Consider the following 19,784-nt stretch of genomic DNA (forward strand, 5'->3'; position numbering starts at 1 on the left):
TTTTGAATGAAGATCTTTTGGTTAAAGTAGCCTCTTTCTCCTCACTTTTTAGCCATGCTGACAATCATTTGAGCTTTCTTCAACCTTTATTACTGTGTGGAATACATCTGGACTGTGCTTCTAGGATGGTTTTGGTTGTTTTGTTTTTTTTTTTAACAATGTCCATGCCTGTTGCACACTTTTTCCCTTTGTAGCTGCAGCTTTTTTTTTTTTTTTTTTAACTATTTTTCTCAGTTTCTCAAAGTTTCTCAAAGTTTCCCTTTTGAAAGTTTAGTGCTAGAGCCGTGGATATACTTACTGTCCCCTTCCAATCATTAATTAAAATTTGATCATATTATGATCACTATTGCTAAGCAGCCTCACCACCGTTACATAAGAACATAAGAAATTGCCATGCTGGGTCAGACCAAGAGTCCATCAAGCCCAGCATCCTGTTTCCAACAGAGGCCAAACCAGGCCACAAGAACCTGGCAATTACCCAAACACTAAGAAGATCCCATGCTACTGATGCAATTAATAGCAGTTGCTATTCCCTAAGTAAACTTGATTAATAGCCGTTAATGGACTTCTCCTCCAAGAACTTATCCAAACCTTTTTTGAACCCAGCTACACTTACTGCATTAATCACATCTTCTGGCAACAAATTCCAGAGCTTTATTGTGCGTTGAGTGAAAAAGAATTTTCTCCGATTAGTCTTAAATGTGCTACTTGCTAACTTCATGGAATGCCCCCTAGTCCTTCTATTATTCGAAAGTGTAAATAACCGATTCACATCTACTCGTTCAAGACCTCTCATGATCTTAAAGACCTCTATTATATCCCCCCTCAACCGTCTCTTCTCCAAGCTGAACAGCCCTAACCTCTTCAGCCTTTCCTCATAGTGGAGCTGTTCCATCCCCTTTATCATTTTGGTTGCCCTTCTCTGTACCTTCTCCATCGCAACTAAATCTTTTTTGAGATGCGGCGACTAGAATTGTACACAGTATTCATTCAAGGTGCGGTCTTTACCACGGAGCGATATAGAGGCATTATGACATTTTCCGTTTTATTAACCATTCCCTTCCTAATAATTCCTAACATTCTGTTTGCCTTTTTGACTGATGCAGCACACTGAGCCGACAATTTTAAAGTATTATCCACTATGATGCCTCGATCTTTTTCCTGGGTGGTAGCTCCTAATATGGAACCTAACTTCAAGTAACTACAGCAAGGGTTACACGATGTTAGTTTCTAGTTTCTTAGTTTTTATATACCGTAGTATCAGTAAAACCTTCACTACGGTTTACAATACAATAAAAGCAAGGAAAATACAATAACTTATTAATAAAATCAAAATACCTACAAATCTAAAGTTATAAGATAACTTTCCGATCCCTGACTGAGACCTTCACCAGACATCTTAACCACACTATCCAAGCTCCGACCGAGACCTACACCCCACATCTCAACCACACTATTAAAAATGGTTTTAAACAACAAACTTTGTTATTCGCTGCCATCACCTTCACAGTGTTAACACTATCATTTACTAATCAATTCACATTTAATCGGACTCAATCTTGTAACCTTGTAAATAAGTTGCTGTAAGTTTAATCCCCCTCTTCTCACCTCTAACTCCCAGTTATTTATTTCCCTGTTTTAATGTAACTGTCACTCTCCTTACAATGCTTTTGTTACAGTTGTTTGAGTTATCACTTTCTTGCACACTTTGTTAAATGTAAACCGGTTTGATGTGATCCATGTCATGAAAGCCGGTATAGTAAAAACAATAAATAAATAAATAAATAAAGATAATAAATAATTAAGTAGTACAATACTAAAATCATAACAGCATAAGAAAAAAAAATCCTGCACTCCACTGAGAACTAAATCTCATCTCACTGAGAACTCTCTCATCAGTTCCTGAACTAATTGCTTCATAAAACTGTCATTTATTCCATCCAGGAACTTTATATCTCTAGAATGTCCTGATGTTTCACTTACTCATTCAATACTGGGGTAATTGAAATCTCCCATTATTGCACTACCAATTTGGTTAGCTTCCCTAATTTCTCTTAGCATTTCAGTGTCCATCTCACCATCTCACTGGCGACAGTTCAGTTTCATGTAAATCAGTGCGATATGTATCCTATACAGGAACATCAGTATATAAAAGTTAAAAATAAATAAATAAATAAATCTTGGCCAGGTGGATAGTAGTATACTCCTATCACTATACTCTTCCCCAACACACAAGGGATTTATATGTTACGGGCCCGACCCACAGGCCGGCCCTTCACCTACCATGGCGTTCCTGCGGCCTAGAACCCGACTCTTAAAGGGGCCAGCGCGGGAAATACTCAGCACCTCCCAGGAGTGACGTCAGACACTCCCAGGGTATTTAAACCCTGCACCAATTCCACTCCTGGCCTTGCAACAAGGTTCACTTTTGTAGAGAGTTACTAGTTGCTGCCTCCGACTATTGGCTTCTGACCTCGGCTTCAGACTACTGGCTTCTGACTTCGGCTCGTCCACTGGCTTCTGATTCCGGCTTTCGTCCACTGGTTCCTGACTTCGGCTTTCATCCAGGAGGCCTCTCCTAAGTCCTCGGGTCCTCAAGAGCTCCTCTCGGGGGGACTGCGGGCTTCCAGTGGTGAAGTTCCAGTTGGCCTCCTGCTTCAGCTCTTCTCTATCCTCTGGAACTCCTCTTTAGACACCGAACCACAGGAGACCGCACGTAAGTCCAAGCGGCTCGGGTCCTCACGGGCTCCTCCTGGGGGGACCTCGGGCTTCCAGTGGTGAAGCTCCCTCCGCTCTCCTGCCCTGTGCCACCTCCCGGCTTCGACTTCCACTGTGGGTCTTTCCACGGTGTGTCATCATCTGTCCCAGCTGACTCAAGGGTCCACGAATCCAACATTATACCCATAAAGAATCGATTGTGCATGTAGTCTCATGCAGGATATTTATCCTGTTGGACTCTATGCCATCCCCGACATAAAGCGCCACCACTCCTCTCTGTCATTGCGATATAATTTGTACCCCGGTATAGCACTATCCCATTGGTTATCCTCTTTCCACCATGTCTCTGAGTGTTGCGACTGTCGCTGCCCGACAGCTTCACTCCACCTACCTTTCCTTTTTCTGCGACTCCTCTTGCTCTTGATGGACGCCTGGCTGCCGCAGCGTCCATCTGCCATCCTCTCCGGTGTCCCCGGACCGGCTTGGGCGCTGCCTCCCGCCATGCTCTCCTGGTACTTAGGGCGCGCGTGCCGCGCGGCCCTCATTCTTATTTCCTCATTGGCGCATTCTTCAGGGCGTCCCCCTGTGATGACGTCACACTGCCCGGATATTTAAGCCTACAGTTTATTGCTAGCAATTGAGTTAGCAAGGGGAATCTTACGGATGGGATTCGCTCTCCGTACCCAGCTACTCTGCCTTCCAACTTCTATTGGACTCTTTCTGCTAACGGGGTACCCGCTCCTCGGGGGCCTCTTTGCTTCTTTCAGGTCGCTGTCAGGTAAACGGTACTCGCTCCTTGAGGGCCCATGTTCCCTGACCCGCTGCCTGCATCTATCTCCTTTTCTACTTGGACGAATTCGCTACAGACACCATCAGTGAGTACTACTATCATCCACTCCTCAGAGCTGTCTCCCTGGAACCAGGTACTCGCTCAAGGGCCTGCCCCCGATCCAGCGCCAGTGCCATCTCTTACATGGAACCGCTGTGTGAGTACTTTGCCAACGAGTCTCTCTACCTCCAGGGATCTGGTACTCGCTCCTTGAGGGCCAGTTCTCCCCATCTCAGGGCTTCTCCATACTTGGGACTCTGTGAATGTTCTATTGTACTCATTTTCTCGGTTCTCTCCACTACAGCACTGCTACCAGAGGATCCGCTGTTCCAGCGCCCTGGGGAATACTAGCCCAGCCGGGCTACATCTTCTCACTACTGCCACCTCTGGTGGCTTCTCAAACTGTCTAAATAAAGAAATATTTGTGTTTGTGTGTCCAGAGCTGAGCCTGACCTGTGGCCCCTCACTGGAATTCCCCCCATGGGCGTGGTCAGCTGCCACAGTGTCCAAGGGTCCACCCAAAACCTCACTAACTATAACACTGAGATGCCAATTAAGTTTATGTCATCATTCACTGCTATACACTCTAATTTTCCCATCTTACTTCTTAGACTTCTGGCATTAACATATAAATATTTCAAAGTGTGTTTTTTGTTTATATTAACATTCTGCTTTTCAGATGACAGGGATAAACTGGAATCTTTTAACTCAGGTGAGTTTTTAATTACAGGCACTTGGACTATTTTTCTTATTATTGCAACCTCTCTGTCGGGATGCCCTAATTCTAATGCGTCATTAGTATCCTTTGAAGATACCTCCCTCCGAACCATGCGTTGCTGTGCAACTGCCGGCTTTCCCCTTTGTTCTAGTTTAAAAGCTGCTCTATCTCCTTTTTAAAAGTTAGCGCCAGCAGCCTGGTTCCACCCTGGTTAAGGTGGAGCCCATTCCTTTGGAAAAGACTCCCCCTTCCCCAAAATGTTCCCTAGTTCCTTACAAAACTGAATCCCTCTTCCTTGCACGCACCATCGTCTCATCCACGCATTGAGACTCCGGAGCTCTGCTTGCCTCTAAGGGACCTGAGCGTGGAACAGGGAGCATTTCAGAGAATGCTACCCTGGAGGTTCTGGATTTAAGCTTTCTACCTAAGAGCCTAAATTTGGCTTCCAGAACCTCCCTCCCACATTTTCCTATGTCATTGGTGCCCACATGTACCACGACAGCCGGCTCCTCCCCAGCACTGTCTAAAATCCTATCATGTACATTGAAGACCAAGAGGGTTAAATGTAAGACTGTGTTTAAGGCTAAACTGTTCGCCATCTTCAATATAAGTTAGATATAGGGAGGGTAATTTTAGAACAACATGCACTGCAGCAAAATCTGGAAGTACCTACTATATGCAGACCTTATTGGTTATTTTAAGTGAGATTTCAATCGAATAAAATTGCTCTGAAAATGCTGGGTTAAAGTCTCTTAGTACACGCACAAGTTACACGCAGAGTTACAAATTCAAAAGTCTGTCCTATCCCCACCCAAACTCCACCCCTGTAGAACACCTACCACAAGTGTACATAAAAGTACACATGTACTTGCTGAGGTTATTTTCAAAGAGCTACTTACATGCATTAAACTGGTGTTATGTGCATGACTTTGAAAAGTACCCCCTAAGAAGAATCTGTTGCGCTGGAGGTGGACCCTTTGCCTAGTACAGGATTGGTACGGCCCTCTGGTCGGACCCAGATAGCGCCTGCCACCAGGAGGCGGAGCATACAAGGAAACAGAGGCGAGCTGGAGCTTCACCAATAACAGTCCGGGGTTTCCGCAGGTTGAGCCCTTGGGTACCCGGACCGCCTGGACTTAGGTGGGCCTCCGGTGGTTTCCCGGAGAGGTATTGGAGAGGTGTGCCCACCACGAGCAAGGGTGCGCGGCTAATGCAGAGCGAGTGGACTAAACCAGAACCAGAAGCTCCAGAGACCTCGGAAAGGCAACAGTTCAGAGAGGTCCTCCGGAAGAGACAGGCAGCGCCTGCAGGTCCAGCCATGTGGAAGCTGCGGCTGTTATACAAATGCGTAGGCCTGAAGGTCACCGGGGGCTGGAAGAGAGTGTCCGAGTGAAGCGCAAGGGTCAATGCCAGAATATCAGTCCAAGAGAGGTCAGCCAAAGCGAGGGTCAATACCAGAGTCAGTCAGTATGTAGTCGTGGCAAGCGAGGGTCAGTTCCAGGCGGCAGACAGAAGAGTGGTCAGGCAGGCAGTGGTCAGTTCCAGGTGGCAGACAGAAGAATGGTCAGGCAGGCAGAGGTCAGTACCAACAGGTCAGTCCGGATAGGTACTACCTGAGAAGGACACAGAAGCAGGAGACGCTGGAACAGGAGACACTTGGCACACGAAGGCAAACTCACTACACAAACTGTGTCGACCCGATTGCCAAGGCAGGGATCAGGGGTTTAAGCCCTGCCTTATATATGGAAGGCTGATGACGTCATTGGGGCACGCCTCCCGAAGATTTCCCGCGCTGGGCCCTTTAAGAATGGAGAGGTCGGCTGCGTGCGCACCTAGGGGCGGGGCCAAGCCGGCCAAGGATGCGGAGCCCCGACGGGAGCTCCGCTGTGAGGCCTGTAGCGATAGAGATGCTGAAGGAGGCCGCAGTGAGCGACAGGGATGCCGGGGGTTAGCGGCAGCGGGTAAGACTGCACTAATGGACGGTAATGCCAGGTGAGCAGGCCCAGTCACAGCACCCATGCGGCCGGGACGCACAACAGAATCTTCTAACCAATATGTTCCCTTTAATTTTTAACAGGCTATCCATGCAAAAATTCTTTTGTGCAACTTTTTATAAGCCGAGGTAAAAATTTGTTTGCAAAGAGCCAAGTTTCCCGAACAAGAATAGAGCAAACAATATCAGATTTCAAATGTTTTAACTGTTTTAATGAAAATAATTCTCCATTTCTGTGAAGGGTATCAAGAATGTGAGCCCTTGGTGCTGTGGCATAATCAACACAGCCTTGAGGGCAAACCTCTGAGGCCTATGCTAGCAGATGGTAAACGCACCATGTAGTGGGAAAATATAAAGCTTCACCTTCCCCACATGTTGAGCCCTTGAGTTCAGGCAGTCAACAGAACTTAGGCGGGTCCCTAGAGCGGTGAGGAGCACACAGGAGTCAGGGCAGGCAGCAAACTAACAGTCAGAGGCAGTCCAAGGTCGGAGCAGGAAGCTAGCAAGAGTGGTCAGGTCCAGGCCAAGAATCAGGGCCAGGCGGCAGGCAATCATGGTCAGGTCCAAGCAAGAGGTGAAGACTGGAAGAGAAAGGCCAAGGGAGGAAGAAGACCCAGTGGAGACACTGGACAAGACGGATAGGAGAAGGCAAGGCTGGACAAGGTGGGCTGGGCAAGGCAAGGCTGGATGAAGCAAGGCAAGGCTAGACAAGGCAAAAATGGCTGGTAAGGCTGGACGTCAAGGCATGGCTGGAAGGCAAGGTAAGGCGCTGGAAGGCAAGGTAAGGCACAGGAACGTAGGAAACAGGAATGGTAGACAACACAAACTGCAAGGCAGAAGGCCCATTACTGAGCCAAAGCAATGCTGCAAGGCCTTTGTTTAAATAGGCCGGTTGGCCTGACATCATCAGATGGCGCCACTCAGTGTTTCCCGCCGTGGGGCCTTTATTATGTATGCACACCTAAGGAAAGGCCATGGCCTAGCATCATCAGCTGCGGTCAGCAGTGTGCAATGTCGATGGTGTTCCGCCGAGATGGGAGGTCCTCGGCAGCGTGGGTCAGTGATGGAGGTGAGTGCGGTGGCTCACAGTGCCATCCAGTGAGCCGCCAAATGTAACAATTACTTAAATCATCATGAAGCAAGCATAGGGTAAGTCACATTTTGCTACTGCTGCATAATTCAATTAATTCTATACGGCTAGACACATTTTGAAGTAACACAAAACCCTGCAAAGAAAATACTCTAAATCTATATAGCAAACCCTTCATAACATAACATTGTTGCAGGAGTGCTAGGGAGTAGGCCCGATTCCGGGGAGATAGTGTGCCCTTAGGCCACGGCACGGCCCCAGAGGGCGAACTCCGGAGAAGTGCCAAGGCAGGCAAGACGCATCCGAGCATGGGCAGACAGGCTAGAGATTTGGAACCCTGACCTCTGTCGAAACCGAACGCACCAGAAGAGACCCAACAACGCAATGCTGGTCTCTGGGGTAGGTCTCCGGCTACTCGATAACCCTTTCGGACCCGCCGCCTGGAAACGGCAGGTGCATCAGGACGGACAGAGGTTGAGGACAAGCGATGGCACTAGAAAAAGGATGAGACATAGACACTTGGAAACTTGGATGAGAAGAGGCATTTGGAGACTGAGACAAGACAAAGGCACTAGAGGACTAGGACGTGGTTTCAGGATACTTGGAAGACTCGGACAAGGTTTCAGGATTCAGGCAGTAGTACAGGTTGAGTACTGCACCGCAGCGCGCCCTACACAGCCGCCCATGGCTGGTCGCAGACCACGCCGGAAGCAAAGCAGACTCCAGGCGAGAAAGTGGAGACTTGGGACTGGAAACATGTCAAAGATTCAGGAGAGGCCTGCACCGAGGCACGCCCTACACAGTCGCCCGTGACTGGTCGCGGACCATGCTGAAGCGGAGCAGGTTCTGGCTTGAGTCTTGGGCATGGATGAAAGCAGGAACAAGGTACTCCAAAGACCGGGAAAAGGATTCAAGACTCAGGACTCAGATTCAGGAACAGATCACGGCATTAAAAACAAGGGCCTTCTGGAGACTTGTAGACAGGCCTTGTGCCATGAAGAGCCCTACACAGCCTCCCGTGGGCTGGTCACAGACCACGATGGTGACACGCCAGGAAAGGTGGTCAAGTAGGAAACCTGGAAGCAGGACGGAGAGCCGGAGACGAGAACATCAGGATCAAGACTGGAACGTGGAACACCAGGAACATCAGGAACATCTGGAGACAGGAACATCAAGGAACAGGATGAACTAGGACACAGAATCCGACGAGAGACCAGGAACCACGGATGAAGACAAGGGAGCTCCCACGAAGAACAGAGGACCTTGAAGAAGTGAAGATAGACCTCGGAGCCTCCCAGAATGAGGAGCTGGAAGAGACAAGGAATCCAGGAGCGGACTGGCTCCTTGTGAAGGCCACGAGGGACTGACGAGGAGCCCTTTTATAGAGCTGAAGAGAAGACGCCCAGATGAGGTCATCAGGTGGGGCCGTGGGGCTTTTCCTGCTGCGGGCCCTTTAAATATCCAGGAGAAGTGCAGCCGCGTGCCTAGAGAGAGAGACCAGGACTGGGAACAGTGGCGGCGGTGTCCATGCCACGAAGAATGAGGTTGGAGGTGGCACTGGGCCGCAAAACAAGGAGCTCCTCGCCGCAAAGAAGGAGTATGTCGGCAGTGGCACTCAGGCTGCGTGGATGGCAGCGGCAGCGGCGGCCTCCAGGCCACAAGAGAAGGAAGTCAGCTGTGGCCTCTGAGCTGTGAAACAGGAACGGCAGCGGCGCTCAGGCTGCATGGAAGATGGCTGTGTCAGCGGCAGCTCGCCTGCCATGGAGAGTGGACAATGGCAGAACTCGGGCCGCATGGCAGGTGAGAGGCTGCTTGCGGCTAGGTCCGCAAGCAGCTTCGTAACAAACATTAGCTATGCCAAGGACTCAAACAACAACTCTACTGTGAAAAAACAGCACTGTAAATATTACTCTGGGTCCCAGAATACCAATACAGCACCTACTAGGGAAATGAATCAAACCTGATTGCTATAGTCTAGCAAAATCTCTCACCTTGGTCACATGCGCAGAAGAGAGGCAGAACCTCACCAAATCAGAATAAAGGATCACAATTTAGAACCAGCAATATGCAGACAAAAACTGAAATAGAAACCCCAACAAGCCAGACTCTGTCTACAGTGTAACAATGGTAGAACCACCATTCCTCAGAAAACAATAAAAACAAGAAACATAAAGCATCAATTATAATAGGTGGATCATACTAATAAAAGAATATTTCAAAACTATTGACGAACAGAATAACATCCACTAACTAAAGTCATATATTTATTTAAATTTTTCCAAGACCCAATAAAATAGTTCAAAACAGCAGACATATAGCAAATAATATCCAATAGTTAAAACTACATAAGAACAAGAACATAAGAATATGCCATACTGGGTCAGACCAAGGGTCCATCAAGCCCAGCATCCTGTTTCCAATAGTGGCCAATCCAGGCCATAAGAACCTGGCAAGTACCCCAAAACTAAGTCTATTCCATGTTACCGTTGCTAATGGCAGTGGCTATTCTCTGGGTGAACTTAATAGCAGGTAATGGACTTCTCCTCCAAGAACTTATCCAATCCTTTTTTAAACACAGCTATACTAACTGCACATACCTGGGAATGCTTGATTTCCTGTCAGCCTAAGATTGTCAAGGATTAGGGGGCTAGGGGGCATACAAACTGTATCCTCTCTTTCTCTCACACACACTCTGATGTACATTCTCTCTCATACAACTGTCACATATACACATACATGCTCTCATACACACCCATGCCTCCACATCCTCCCTCTTTCACATACACACACACTCTTGTACACATGCTCTTAGACCCTCTCCCACAGGCTCTCACTCTCACTGGCTCCCTCATATACACACACACACACACACCTGCACTCACTCTCACTGGCTACCTGAAAAACACATATCCACAGGCAATCTCCCATTCAATCTCAAACACTTAGACCCCAGACAGGCTCCCATTATGCTCACACACACAGACACCCAGGCAGGCTCCCATTCATTCTCATTCAAACAGAGTCAAGGCAGACTTCCCTCTCTTTCTTTTGCCGGCAGCCACTAAGCCTCTCTCACTCCTTTGCTGCCACTGTCACCGCTGCCGCAAGCCTATTGGGGAGGTGCTGACTATGGCTACAGAAACCCATTCTGCTGTGCCTCCTCTGTGCAGGCTCCGCCGCTTTCTCTTCCTCACAGACAAATTATGTGTGTGTGTGTGCGTGTGTGTATGTGTGTGTATGCCTGTGAAAGCCTATATGTGATATATAGTAGGGATGTGCATTCGTCCTGGTTTGGGGACCCTGAAACCCGAACAAATGTTTCCAGAAATTTCACTAACGGGAATTAGTGCGCACTAACGTTAAAATGTTAGCGCGCACTAACCCGAAATTCGGGACCTCCGAATTTCAAAGGCCCGAACCGCGGGAAATACAATATTTCCTGCGGTAAGTCAAAAATGCACATCCCTAATATGTAGGCTCTCATAGGCATGCACACAAACACACAGGTTCGCACAGAGGAGCACACAAAATCTCTCTCTCTCACTCACAGGAGCAAACTCAACGCACAATTAAGCGCTGGAATTGTTGCCAGGGGATGTGGTTAGTGCAGTTAGTGTAGCTGGGTTTAAAAAATGTTTGGATAAGTTCTTGGAGGAGAAGTCCATTAATTGCTATTAATCAAGTTTACTTAGGGAATAGCCACTGCTATTACTAGCATCAGTAGCATGGGATCTTCTTAGTGTTTGGGTACTTGCCAGGTACTTATAGCCAGATTGGCCACTGTTGGAAACAGGATACTGGGCTTGATGGACCCTTGGTGTGACCCAGTATGGCAGTTTCTTATGTTCAGCCTCCCAATCTCTCTCACAGGCACACATACAAGTAGTCTCCCTATCTCTGTCACACAATTGTGCCTCTGCTCATTCTTCCGCTGTGGCCTGCAGCCACTTTTTATTTCACTTCAGACCTGGGCTCTGACAGCGGCCTGCAGCTGGATCTCTCTTTCACTTTTTCACACTGGCAGCCTCACATTTCTTCAGTTGCTGGTAGGATAAGGTCCACTGGTGGCTGCACGGTCCTCTCTCCCTGTTTTTTGGCCGCCGAGAGAGGAGCTTGTGCATTTGCTGTTCTGCTGTGTGCGTGAGGGCCCAGTGACTTTGTGCATACGTGCACACTTTAGAGAGGGAACAGTGCTTCTAACCCTTTGGGTTACCCTTAACCAAAAAGCCTGATACTACACTTCTGATGCAACTCCAACATCGCTCTCTGCTTCAACGGCGAGGGGGGGGGGGGGGGGGGGAGGAGGAAATTGGACTCAAACAGTAACCAACAAGAGCCCTGACCTTGGCGGACTGAGTAACTGATAAGTATGGGAAACTGATAACACTGGGAGCTTGCTGGGCAGACTGGATGGGGCATTAGGTCCTTTTCTGCCGTCACTTCTATGTTTCTGTGTTAACCGTAAGAGCAGTTAAACTAAAGGCACTTCTGAAAAGATTGCAGGGCATGACATCCCAGTTGCCAGTTTGCCACGGGGAATAAAAAATTGAAAGCTGGCAAGGGATGAGAGACCACAGGAGGAGGCTGAGGCTGCGGCACGTGAGGCAAGTGCTTCTTGCCCGACTCCCTCTCCTTCACAGCCAGTTCACCCTGAAGCACTGGCATGGCGCCACACTCTTTGCATGGTGCGTGCGGGAAGAGGAGCAGAGAAAGAGCAAAGGGGAGAAGAAAGCAGCAAAGAGGGGAAAGAAAGCAAACATGGAAGAGAGAGAGAGATAACAAAAGAAGGGAAAAGGATCAAAAGGAGAAAGAGAAAAAGAGAGGGATGAGAGAGTAAAAGAAGAGTGTGTGGGGAAAAAGCTGGGGCTTGGCACAAAGGGGTAAGGACATGTAGAGTAGGGATAGGAGGCAGCTAGGGGAAGATAAAACCAAGGAAAGAGGAAACAGGCTTACTTAGATTTTGCTAATACATATGATAGTGGCAGACATTGCCAAATTTGCACCAGGTGGACCTTAGTTTTCGTGCACTAAGATTAAATGAAGGTCTATTCTGGGATGCTTTTGGTACCCTGGATCCTGCTGCGATACTGGGGGGGGGGTAAGACCAGATGAGCTCTTGAGGTCCCTCCTTCCAGCCCTGTTTTTCTATGATCTCAGCCAATATGGACCAATCATTAAAATTTGGCACAGTAATGTGTCAGGTACTTTGTGAAACTGCTGCAAACATGGCTGCTTTGGGGATATATATAAAGACAATCTGTAAATAAAATATAAATCAGTTCAAGGTACACATTACTATCTGCCATATGGACTTGTGAAATATTGCACGGTACATAGCAAATGGAGAGATTTAATTCATCCTAATTGAAAGGATGGAAAGCAACAAAATGTTTGCCGAAAATCCAGCCAACCAGCACGCTGCATGAAACCATCTTAAAGAAAGATCTTGCATGCAAAATGATGGCAGTGTCTGATGACTGAGGCCTTAAGCCTGATCTGTCTCTAAATGTCTAACTTTAAAATGAATGTAAAGGAAGCCAACAAAACAGATGGGTACAGCTGATACCTTTATAAAAACGGGCAAATGTTTACAGAAACTTTCAAGATATTTAGATTCCTTCCTCAGGCAATACTGTTAACCTCCAAAGGCTTGCAACTTTAAATATCTGCTAATCTCGTAGAGATCTCAAACCTATCCAACTATTTTGTTGGGATTTTTACACTAACTTTATTTTGTTTACACACAGGGCTATAGCAAGAAGACATATTTTTGATCACTGGCTTCAAACATTTCCAATTATAATGGTTTAGATTTCCTACTTCCTTTCTTCTGCAGTATAATTGAACTGGATAGTTCCTGTCAGACTTCCAGCAGCAGTTGTCATCAGACAATAAGCTTGACAATCTCTTCAAAGTACTATACAGAACAATCTGTTTCATTTCTTCACTGGAATATAGTTTTAGCGGTTTTTTCCCCTTGTTAAGAATATTTTTCAGTCTCATATGCTTTATGAGAATAGTTTGTTAACAGGGGATTAAGTAGTGCAGAGGGATAACTGTTACTCCAGTTTTGATCCCTTCCCCAAAGTGTGCTATCTATGCATCTCAAACCTGATCCACAGCATCTCCTACTATTTTAGTGTGGAGCACTAAACACTTCTATAAATGCATCCTAATTCTGACCTAAACATTTCCTGCTAGCCTTGCATTAGGACAGACATTCCATGTCCTTCAGTCCTGATCTGCAACACACTGTTCTATATCAGTACTGAACCTCAAACATAGCTCTGCCAATGTATCACAAGCCTAATTTTCAGCACCCCCTGCTACTCCACTACTGAGGCCTACACTTAAGCTCTGCACTGATCTGTTGGACTTCCTGCTATTCCAGTACTGAGACCCACATAGAGCTCTGTCAATGTTACTCAGGTCTCACCCTGCAGCACCCCCCTACTATGGCAGTACCTGGTCTCTCCTGAGCAAAGAACACACATTTTCCTAAAATGATTTTTTTTTTAACATGTAGAGTTACACACTCACTAAGATGAAAAAGCTTAGACCAACCACTGCATGCCTCACCTACTCGGATTTAGGAACTGCAAGGTTGGTGCACGATCCCCTTCGCCAGCACTATCCCACCTGGAGATAGTGCTTGCTGAATGTGTGCGCGCAAATGAATGTTTGCTAACCATTCTTGTCTGCAGCCCTGACTAGGTCCATTACTATTGGGGGAAACAAATTTCAAATTCTGCCAGCCAGTGGGAAAGGCAGCTGACCCCTCCACGAACAGAAACCCATTACTGCCATTAAATAAAAGATTACCCCTCTATATCAGTGATACTCAATGGCTAGGAAATAAACAAACTGACCACAAATCGCCTTCACAGAAAAGAGAGGAACTCTGTAATAATGCTTTAGGATCTCAGCTAACTGTACTGCAGTAAAGCAGCTAAATACAGTACGTACACCATTAATAAGTAAAAATGTATCTAAATCATTTTTAAGCTTCTCTCCTTTATCCTCTGCATGCAGAATAACGCTCGGCTGTACAGAAGCATTTCCTTCCCAGGGAAGGATAAGATCTTGTAAACATTAATGGCCATCACCTAGAGGAAGGGTTTTTTTTTATTCTGCTGCTTTCAGAGGCATGCACTAAGTCATACATATCGTCATGTTTTGGTCTGACGCTGTGCTGGTTGTGCCCAAGAAAGACAGGAGACTGATTTCATATCTGTTCAGATCTGTAAAATGAGGGCACAGGGGAACCTCTGGGCGAAGAGCAGCTGCTGGCGTGAAAGCAGTTACAACTGGGCAGGAATATCTGCCGTCACACATGCTGGCAAGTCGAGCTCAGACAACAACCCCCCTCTCTCCCTCCCGGCACACACCGCTGTCCCTGGGAATAGCTGGGGCGTTCAACCGTCTCATCAGAATCAAAGTAGCTCGGTAATAACTGAAAGCATCAACAAATGAGAGAGAGAGAGAGAGAGAGAGAGAAGCCTTTCCAGTATCAAACTCTGCAGCTGTGAATATAACATACAATAATATGGGAGAGGGAAGCAGCAGCAGCAGCAGCAGCAGCAGCCAACAGCATGGGCTGCTGACTGCACGGTAAAAAAAAAAAACAAAAAAACCAGCTGATGCTCAAGCAGGCTCCCTCCTTCCCATAGGTGAAAATACAGGCGCTCGGCATCACCCATCGCCTGACAAGCTGCAGAATGCCCAACGAGCCTGCTGCAGCCCCCTGCCTGCTGTAAGGGAAAAGGAAACGGCTCTTACATTTAGCTTGCTGGGAGGCTGTCTGTTCTTGCGGTTGGGTCTGGGCCTAGCTCGGGTGTGATGCTCCAGTCTCTCTCCCTCAGTCGGCAGGTCCATAGGGGTCTGTGTGCATGCAGGCGCCACGCGAGGAGGATGCAGGCTGCTCCCAGCCTCAGCATCCTCTGAAGAGGCAGGGTGGGACTTCGCAGGAGCACTGCTGACTGACAGCGCAGGCTGGCTGCCTCCCGTCTCGTTATCTTCTGCCTGCCCCTCCACATCCACCTCTGAAAAACCTCAAAGGAGAAAAGCAAAGCCTTAGAAAATATCAACCAAGCAGAGAACTGCCCCATCTACAGTATTTTCCAGATACCACGCAGATGAAAAAAAAAAAAAAATGACCTACGTCCAGAGCCCTGGAAATCTCAGGAGCCATTTCAAAACTTTCCCAAATCGTAATTCTAATTCTCAAGAGAACCCAATTTTACATTTAAAATGAGTTTAATTGTAGACCTGGAGTGATAATTTTTTTTAACCCTTTCAGTGCTACAATTTGTGCCTTGCAATGGTGTGCGCATCAATGCTAATTGCAGGGGACTCTTTCTTCCAAATCCCTCAAAAAAGTTTATGTGAAAAGATGAAACTGGTTCATCATGTAGATATAACAAGGAACGATTGTATACTCCCACTGTGTCTATACACCTGGGAGTGGCGTTCGTTTACATCCCAGACGAGGAGCTTCTGTTGCAGATACCACAAGCTCATTCATTTTAGTGTACAGAAGCATGGTTTTAACAGGCACTAGAATAGTTTTAGTGCACGATAACGTTGGTCGGAACATCCTGATCCCGAAAGAACATGGAAGCCCAGGAATAGGAATGCGGCACCACCCAAAGTTTTAAACTATCACGTTCAAAAAAAGCAACCCTCCCCTCCCAGTTTCCAGGGCAATCTGTTCGTGGATTTGTCTGTTACAACGAGGTCAGAAAAATGGACACGATCTCCTCATGAGGTGTTCTTTTCCGCTTTGCAAGTCAACGCCTATTAAAAATTGTACTTTCTGTGAAGATATGACAAGGGATCAATAGAGTAAATGAAAAAAGAAAAGTCAGAGAAATGTGTGCATCCATACCACCCCATGAAGAAAAAAACATATCAGCCAAGCTTTACTCAAATAAATATTCCAAAATAAAGTTACATGTGTGGGGGTGGGGTGTGTGGTGTGTGTGTGTGTGTGTGCAGGAAGGTGGTGTGTGTGTGTGCGGGAGGGTGGTGTGGTGTGTGTGTGTGTGTGTGTGTGTGCGGGAGGGTGGTGTGTGTTTGTGGGCGGGAGGGTGGTGTGTGTGTGTCTGTGTGTCTGTGTGTGTGTGTGCAGGAGAGTGGTGTGTGTGTCTGTGTGTGGGTGGGAGGGTGGTGTGTGTGTCTGTGTGTGTGTGTGGGCAGGAGGGTGGTGTGTCTGTGTGTGTGTGTCTATGTGTGTGCAGGAGGGTGGTGTGTCTGTGTGTGTGTGTGGGCGGGGGGTGGTGTGTGTGTGTGTGTGTGTGTGTGGGGGGGGGTGTGTTGGTGGGGGTGGGGTGGTGTGTGTGGGGGTGGGGAGGGTGGTGTGTGTGGGGGTGTGTGTGTGTGTGGGAGGGTGGTGTGTGTGTGGGAGGGGGAGGGTGTGTGTGTGTGTCTGTGTGTGTGTGTGTGTGTGGGCGGGAGGGTGGTGTGTGTGTGTGTGGGAGGGTGGTGTGTGTGTGGGGGGGAGGGTGGTGTGTGTGTGTGTGGGGAGGGTGGGGTGTGTGTGTGTGTGGTGGGTTTGTGTGTGTGTCTGTGTTGTGTGGGGGCGTGGGGTGGTGTGTGTTGTTGGGTGGGGGGCTGCGGGTGTTGTGTGTGTGTGTGTGTGTGGTTTTGTGTGTGTGGGTGTGTGTGTGTGTGGGCGGGAGGGTGGTGTGGGTCGAAGGAGTGGAAAACAAAAGAGCACGCAATGCCTCCCTGGTAGCAAGCTCCTTGTAGGCAGAATATTGCATGCCATGAGACAGGCTTCCTTCTTTAATTCTCATCGGTTATCCCAAAACTCCTGCGCCACAAATGGCACTACCCAGGAGCCCTGCATTACTAATCCATGTAACGCTCTCATACCCAGGAGAAGGAAGGCTGCAACACAACAGCCAAGACAGCTAAAATATATTTACAAAGCCTTATCCAAAGTTATCCAGCTTAAAGCTAACCAGCTATCTTTGACTATTCCTGGGTTAGGTTTAAATGTGTCCGGGGTACATGTATTTTGGATAACTTTAATCTTGTGCAGATTTATTCAAAGGATATAGCTGTAAAAGTGCCGATGAAACTGAAAGAATACCAAGTTCGGGCCAGTGGCTCAACCCTTCCTCTCCCCCCCCCTCCTGAGAGGTGTTCAAGTGGGGGCTAATGGGTCCATGCCCCCCACCTCCCTAAGCACCCCCCAAAATCTTTATAAACAATCACTGCAAGGCCGAAAGGCCTGAGGAGGAGGCGATTCCAGTTTTGCTGAACTCTCTCTCTCTTCTCCCCTATCCCTCCAAGCCAACCGCCAACCCCCTGGCAGCCGCCCCTGAACTTCCCTGGATGCCAGGGTCGCAGCATCAAAGCAACACTGGTACACAATCTGGTAGCCTAGGCACCTGAAACACCCCTAGGTAATCTGGCGAAAATTTAGCCAGATAACTACCAGAGATATTCAGGCCACCAGCATCTATCCAGATAAGTCGGAAATGCCCTTGAATATTGACCCCCTTCTTATTAGATGTTAATTGTGTTTTTATGTTTCATGTCTGTGCCAGATATGAAGAAAACCTAACAGAAACAGGGGAAAGTGCTTTTTTCTCTTATGTTACATTTATTCCTTGTGATTTGTGGTTCACTAAGGCTGAAATGTGCATGTATACTGTTATCACATAGTACTTTACACTCTCAGAAGAAGAATACAATTTCAACAGTGGACTATTTTGGTTTCACCTGCCACCCTTACAGGTTGATCTGCATCCTATTCACCCCGCTCTTACTCGTTGTGATTCTGTTCTGTGACTGGGAAAAGTCAGAGGAGCTCCAGGAGAGAGTTCAGCACTAGGAGCATGCACAGAAAAAATTGTATCTGTTTTGTTTTGTTCTTCTTGGGGTATCTTTGTCGCATTTTTAAAATTTAGTTTTGCTTTATTTGTTACTTAAGCACATAAATACAATTTTGTACGCATTAAAAAAACGTGTGCATGTAAAGTAACGAAAGAAAATTAAGGCACATCCCTAACCCAGCTCTGTAGCAGCAAGTTAGAGCCTGCTAGGCTCATTGCAGTGCCAGGTTTTATGTTTCTGCTCTCGTTGGATGGGGATTTCTAACCCCCACTTCTTACCTAGCACCGCTGGTCTTCCTAGATTCCCTCCAGGGGAATAAACTCCTGAAAAGAGAATCTGGTGTGCTAAATGGACCCTTTCCCGGTCGGAAGCTGCACTGCTCAGTCACCCTTATTCCCTTCCTTACAGTTGTGTCCAGTTTATTCAGACTGTTATCAATTAATTTACTTTCCCTGAGAAAGAGGATAACAGTCCCAGTGCTGTCCAGGGTTCTAAGATCCCACACCAAGCACCAGAGGCACTCTCTCTGTTATGCCAGAAATGGATCTGCCATAAGCGTCAGATGACTGCTGTCAGAAGGTTACACTGGGTCACCTCGCCAGAGACCCCCGGCTATATGCGGATACCTCTATTCTTTTTAATACCCCCTAGTCACAGTACCGCCCCACCACCCACCCACCCTATACCCCCCCCACCTTACACTTTACCGCACCCCATCTACCTTACAACCTGTACATTCTGCATGTTAAAAGTTAAAATTAATTGTCTTTCTTCTCCTGCCATAACTGCTGTAAATAAGCATATATTTATGTTCCTCATAACTTGCCATAACTACCGTAAATAAGCCTCCATATATATACTCCATACAATCCATATTTCCTTCATTATCCGCTGTAACTTTGTGACAATGTTTATCCCTCATTTATTGCCTCTCGTGTAAATAATGTTACGTTCCTTTTAATTTCTCAGCTGCTATCTTCTTCCTCCTTTACTTTCCCCCCTCTCCCCCCCACTTTTTTTCTCAAACCTGCTCCATCTCCCACTCCCTGTTTTTTGTAATTTCCTCCTTTCGCAAGTTTATTGTAAACCGGCGTGATGTGCTCGCACGAACACCGGTATATTAAAAGCTGTTAAATAAATAAATAAATAAATAAATAAATAAATAAATAAAGATCAACACCTTCCATGCTCCCCACATGATCAACAATGGGAATCAAGTTCTCTGAAGGGGATTTGCTTATTTCTATCAATAAATTCACTGTGACCAAGCCTCTAAGTGGAATAAGGACTGTAATTTTCTTTGTGTTGTAACTTATCTGTTTAATAACCTTGCCGTTGTTTGAACCACCCTGAATATGTAATGACCTGGATGAGCAGAAGGATTGGGACTGTAGTGAACTTGTTTCCTGTAGACAGTAACTGCAAGCAATAGTTCTCAATCCCTCCACCTGCAATCCAGTCTTTACACCTCCAGGATAGACTTTAAAAACAGACTTACAGGGCTTCCCCCATTTTCCAGAGACATTTTTCCACGTTTTCCTTGCTGCTGTGCATTGCCTGCCCTTCAGCTTTTTGATAGGTCTTTCGGAAA

General features: G+C 47.0%; 1 protein-coding gene across 1 annotated transcript in view; it reads right to left on the bottom strand.

Annotated features, from left to right (window-relative positions):
* Window positions 1-19,784, bottom strand: part of CARMIL2 (capping protein regulator and myosin 1 linker 2) — a 435,549-nt gene that overhangs the window by 245,250 nt on the left and 170,515 nt on the right. The window contains exon 16 of the mRNA XM_029608841.1: window positions 15,128-15,399. Within this exon, the coding sequence (XP_029464701.1) occupies window positions 15,128-15,399 (272 nt within the window). The remainder of the gene's footprint in view (window positions 1-15,127; window positions 15,400-19,784) is intronic.

Source organism: Rhinatrema bivittatum, chromosome 7 (genome assembly GCF_901001135.1).
Source record: "Rhinatrema bivittatum chromosome 7, aRhiBiv1.1, whole genome shotgun sequence".
NCBI lineage: Eukaryota > Metazoa > Chordata > Amphibia > Gymnophiona > Rhinatrematidae > Rhinatrema > Rhinatrema bivittatum.